Below are 5,999 nucleotides of genomic sequence, written 5' to 3'. Positions count from 1 at the left end.
TCTTTTTGTTGATTAAAATTTAAAACATAGTTTTACCTGCTTCGTCCTAAAGTTTATTTTGTTTCTGCTTGTTTGGCTTCGTTTTCTCATTCATTTGTTTACAAGAATACTCTTTATTAACTATTTTATTTGCATATCGTCAGTTATCAAAATTAGATAGAGATATAAGAAATACGGGGGTTTTCCATTCCACACGGGCTCCAATTTTTGGGTGTATAATATGTAATAAGCGAACACTGAGTTTTAAATGCTTAACCCGGTTTGGTTCAGGTTTACCTATATGTCGATCGGCAGTTTAACCATTAAATAAAAAGCCGGCGTTTAACCGGCTAAATCGGCCGATAATGTGGAATGGGCATCCTCTCTCCTTGAGAGAGCTTTTAATTTGGAGATGAGTTCTACCCAAATCTATTTAACATCTGCCAATTAGTCCACTTTCCCTCCATTTTACCCGCCAAATAAGAGTAAGAGGTAAAGTGATATCGAGTCAAAGTACAAGAAGGAAGTGGAATTTACCCATTATAATATGTAATTTTTTTAAAGACTTTAATTTATGCTATTTTAAGAAAGGAAAAAAAAGGTATAATTATTTACTGAATTTTGTTCTATTACTCCACAAATAATTCTATAAAAATACTTGCGTAAAATAAATAAGGACGAATTATTTATACGGCTCAAAATCTATCTCCAAAATGAACGAAAAAGCCGCCTTTGTTGGAATTGTGATCAACGGCATACTCTGCTCTCACATTGCCGATTTTGACCCCAGCGCCGTACGATGAACCGTGGCCATTTCGCATGTACGACTTTGTAGGGTTTCCTTCGACTGATACCGAGCTCCCCAAATCGTTACCGTGTTCTGCAAATGCATAAGCATATGCACTTCCTTTAACTGGTACTCTTATCTCAGCAGCTAACTGCACCACATTAATTAATTCTCCACCAATCAGTTGTATTCAAAACACATTTTATAGCGCAATATAAGTAAAAATTAGTTTATTGCAATTAGTACCACTGTATTATATCGAATCGCTGAAAAACTATCCCACGTTATTTTATTGCCAAAAAAAAACCCCTACGATTTAAATTTTTTTTAGCAATTAGAACCTATTTTGGGAGTTGTGTGCTAAAACCAATTGAGTCATGGGGGGGTTTTGTCACATATGGTAGTTTTTTTAGCAATTCGATATAACACAGGAGTACTAATTGCAATAACTTATTGGATATTATTACAATATATTATTTCGTACCTCGAGTTTGTTTCTTGACGCCCCAATCTCTCCAACGCTGTATCCCCTTACAGAAGTTGGTCCGCCGATGGTGAAAGCTTCATGATTTGGAAGATCTCCGACACAACCGCCGTACATGCCGTGGAGGACTAAAACTGGCGGCGGCGCTTTGCCTTTGCCTTCCTCAACTTTCATTAGCGGGAAGAATCTTGTCGTAGATATTTTGTGACGGTTGAAAAATGCAAACTTACTACCAATGCCGAGCCCTTGATCTACCTGCACATTTCAAACACAATAATTTGTATGGTACAAAAAAAAAATATCACTAGACATAGTAGAATTTAATTTACTCTATTTAATTATAGTGCCCCCAAGCTCATAACAGACATTTCTCAAATCCCTATTATTTTATAATTTTTCGTGTATGGTAGTATTATCGGGCTCTTAGAAAAGTTTTAATGCATTCTGCCTCTGCGGACTTAACTTAAAGTCTTGGCTCAGCTACGAGCATTTGATATCTTGCACTATACAAAAAATCAGATGTGCATTTGATAATGTAGAGTTAATTATCAATGGTCGAACACGAAATTAAAAAAAAAGGGAGACGAAAACGAAACCTGAAAAATATCCCTCGTGCCAACTAATGCGCCGTTGAGAAATCTAGTATTGTCTCGTGTTAGATTAGCTTGTAAGAAGGCCATACGATCAACCCCCGTTCCGCTCAAAGTCGTTGGAGGTCCGTTTGCTATAACTTCTCCATTATACGACACCGTATTGCCCATTCCCACAATATCACCTCCTTCGTCTCGTGTTTTTACCTCTTCCATCACTAGTCCATAGCTGAATTTGCTCTGCCTGCTATAATCCTTTTTTTTTTTAAACGACAAAAACAAAAACTTCAGCCCCGTTTTTTCGTCAAGATCAAAATCTGACGAACTAACTACATTATATATAAACGTTGTTACAAGATTTGATTACCTCAGTGATGGTGGCCTTAATCCCGTCCCTACATACCCATATCGGGCTGTTTGAAACCCCTGGCCCGCCCGTGAAAACGGGGCTGACTTTTTTAGTATTGAAGCACCCCGCCTTGAAAGTTCGATTCCTTGGGTCATCTATCCCGTCTAAGTATGGGTGGGTGTAGTCAAAGTTATAACTAATATCGTCATGTCATATGAAAAAATACAATATTAGCAAAATCGAAGTAATTTCAATACAAGTGAATCGTGTAAGATTATCGTAATCTTATTAGAGCCTTTTAATTGTATCGTTCTACTAGAAATTTCTACATATGCTCAAATTTTGAACATGCCCGAAAAGTTATTGAATTAACCGAACACAAAATAAAACTCAACATTAGGAGAATTGATACATAACCTTTAACATTAAATTTGAATTAAAAAAAAATGTATAACAAAAATAACAATCTTAATTTAGTTGGAAGATTTGGAGGGAAAAGTCGCCTTGAAAGTTCGATTCCTTGGGTCATCTATCCCGTCTAAGTATGGGTGGGTGTAGTCAAAGTTATAACTAATATCGTCATGTCATATGAAAAAATACAATATTAGCAAAATCGAAGTAATTTCAATACAAGTGAATCGTGTAAGATTATCGTAATCTTATTAGAGCCTTTTAATTGTATCGTTCTACTAGAAATTTCTACATATGCTCAAATTTTGAACATGCCCGAAAAGTTATTGAATTAACCGAACACAAAATAAAACTCAACATTAGGAGAATTGATACATAACCTTTAACATTAAATTTGAATTAAAAAAAAATGTATAACAAAAATAACAATCTTAATTTAGTTGGAAGATTTGGAGGGAAAAGTCACCTCTGGACTGAAGAGGTTGCCGAGGGTGATTGCACCTTGTAATGACCGATTTAGCCCTTTGATATTCCGATAGCCGAACGACACAGTTGCACCGGGCTGTATAGATGCCTGATCATTCATTGCATCAATAATGAAATTAATCAGCAACAAATAGTAAATGGTAAACGATGTGTATACGATATAACTAATTCACTAATCCAAATACGAAGCAATTTTTTTTTTGTTTTTTTTTTTTTTTTACCAGTGTTGGTCGGCTGTTACGGCCCGGTACAATACTCCATTCCGTACTAACATCGGACCACTTTTGTTGTAGTTCTTGCAATGCGAATTGAGCAGAGATGCCTCCGTTATTTTTCTCGTCCGATCCATAACCCCTACTTATAGAAGAGAAAATATTGAGAGATCCAAGGTTTTGCATAGCTTCCTCAAACGCCCTTCTGTTATAAACATTGCCTACCGCAACCTGTAAAACGCAATCAATATATGTAAATTATATTAACAACACATTATATGTAACTATTTAACAACACAAGCACAGTATATTACACACACCCACCATTTGGCAAGGATGAACTCCACCTCAATTAATTTTTTGTCCATTATATTATATGTATAATTTTGTTTACCCAATCTATTTTTATTATTAAAACTACAGAAAATCCAAATTAATGCCAAAACAAAAAAAAAAATCCTAAAATATTTCTTTTCTTTTTTTCTTTATGCAAATTAAAATCCTAATTTTTTTTGGACCACTACTTATTCGCGCTTATAAATTTAAGATTTAAGCACTCTCTCTAACAAATTTTTGGACTTGTTGCTTTTACGCGCACATGGCGAATCTAACCCATGGCTAGCTGGAAGACTCAAGCCCCCCTCAATTACTATTTTTTCTATTATATTATACCTATATTATTATTTAGCTCACCTGATTTTTATTATTTATTCCACCTAAAATTCAAAATATGTAAAAAAAGTTCTTAAATTTTTTCTCCTCCTATTCATTTTTTACTGAGGGCGCTGCCCCCAAACCCCTGCTAAGCCCACCCTATAAACAATTCTTGGACTCGTCACTATACTAGCATGACTTTGAGTAGAATGTCTATGACACTACTAAGTCTATAACTACTACAAGCCCTAAAAAAAAAAAAAAAAAAAAAAAAAGAGTTGAAAATTGTACCTCCTTAGGAAGTACTCTCTTGATAAGAGCAATATCGGTATTTCCTTCACAAACAATCCCCAACTTGTGTTGAAACACAATCCCAAGCTTAGTTATATCCCCTTCAACCATCTCTACAACAATATCTCCGCCGTGATTGTTTTCGAGATTATTATGATTTATGACGAACGCGCCATGGTACCCGTTGTCGTGGTACCACTTTTGTATTTTCTTCAGTACCCTTCGTAAGAGGCTCGCTCTCAAACATGTTGTCTGCATGAGCATCCCCCGAATCTCACCCTCGACTTCTTTCGGCAAGATGCACTCTCTGCCGCCGTTGATTCTCCTCTTATACTTTTCGTTCTCCCTCCTCATCAACTCAACTTGTTCCTTCGCCGTCATGTTGGGGTCGATCTCGACGGGCTGTTCGTCAGGGATCAACCCTATGCTGACGCACCTTATTCGCGATTTGGACGGGTACACCGTCTCTTCGAAGGGTATGTTGACGTCGACCGAGCCGTCGGGGTTCGTTTTGAAGTCAAAGTCGATTTTGTCGAAATAGGGTGAGGATGAGAGGGACTCCAGCTCTTGAATTAGGGTTTGCTTTGTGTAGACGCCGCCGGGCTGGAGGCTGACCATGTCGGAGAAGGACTCCTCCGCGCCTGTGGCGGCGGCGCGTGTGCGGGGGTTGAGGAAATTTATTCTGGAGACTTTGTACTTTTTGTACCCGCTCAGCCTTTTTAGCTGCACCACCACGCCGGCCTCTAGGCCGTGGGAATCCCATGGTCGGGATTTGTCTTCTAGCGCCAGCGCCGGTGGGCAGAAAATATTGGACGGTGCGTTTTCTTTGTGGTTTCTCTCTCCTCCGCCGCCGCCGCTGCGGTGGCTGTTGAAGATGAGGGAGCCGAACCCTTGGAAGAATTTGATGACGCCGTGTAAAGGATCGAAAGGCGGGTGTTTTTGCGAATTAGAATTATTTGGCGCCATCGAATGGCCGGAGGAGAAGGGAGCTGCCGCCGGTTCTGTAGAGGATGGTGTTTGGAGGGGAAGCGGCGGAGTAGTGGTGGCGGTAGAAAGAGAGAGAGAGGGATTGTTTCTTAAAGAGCAAGCACAAAATTTATTTAAGTATCTATCAAAATCAAATTGTGTAAAGTATGCCATAAAAGAGTCCATAACCTTTAGAATCTTAAAATTGCCATACATTGTTAATTATCCCAAGTAATTCTATGCAAGGAAAACCAATTACCATATTTTCTTTTTATTTTTATTTGATTGATAGTGAGACGTGGCCACAATCCAGGTAGTTAGAATGACTAGGATTATTAAAATTAAAGTCTTCCGCTGATTTTATTATTTTTTCACCAAATTCCATTTTTTATGGTGAAAAAATGAATTTATCTTCTGTTAGTAGCACACTATTTTGGAATCAGTTTTTGTGAAAATTTAGTGTTTTTGGTCTTCCATGCATTTCACCATTTAGCCCAAATAACAAAATTATAATAATATTTTACTATTTTTTTATTTTTGTTTTTGTAATGAAGGAACCCGCAACAAATTATATAGGTGCACTGAGTAAATCTACACTGTCGTATAACAGCTTGAAAACTATACGAAATACGTAAATCACACTAGGCTAACCATGTGTGACAAGCTCCACCTAGTGACCATTGGCAAGGCGATTCGAACTTGAGTCAATTGACACGGGTTCACTTTCTCCAATCGTTACCATCCTAGGGGTGGTAAACGAGCCGAACCGGTTCGAACTCGAGCTCGGGTT

The 5,999-nt window shown here is 37.8% G+C and overlaps 1 protein-coding gene across 1 annotated transcript; it reads right to left on the bottom strand.

Moving 5' to 3' along the window:
• Positions 1-519: 519 nt before the first annotated feature.
• LOC148767479 (protein TOC75-3, chloroplastic-like) lies at positions 520-5,359 on the bottom strand. Its single transcript, XM_088823845.1, has 7 exons — positions 4,244-5,359; positions 3,308-3,529; positions 3,067-3,174; positions 2,208-2,396; positions 1,847-2,095; positions 1,251-1,505; positions 520-917 (listed from the first exon to the last, which is right to left on the bottom strand). The coding sequence occupies exons 1-7, from the start codon at positions 5,207-5,209 to the stop codon at positions 675-677; spliced, it is 2,232 nt and encodes a 743-aa protein (XP_088679971.1). The 5' UTR covers positions 5,210-5,359; the 3' UTR covers positions 520-674.
• Positions 5,360-5,999: the final 640 nt, after the last annotated feature.

The sequence above is a fragment of the Erythranthe guttata genome, chromosome 10 (genome assembly GCF_056151865.1).
Source record: "Erythranthe guttata isolate IM_541 chromosome 10, IM_541, whole genome shotgun sequence".
NCBI classification, from domain to species: domain Eukaryota; kingdom Viridiplantae; phylum Streptophyta; class Magnoliopsida; order Lamiales; family Phrymaceae; genus Erythranthe; species Erythranthe guttata.
Note: the sequence above shows the minus strand (reverse complement) of the source record. Positions and strands in the feature narration are given on the sequence as shown.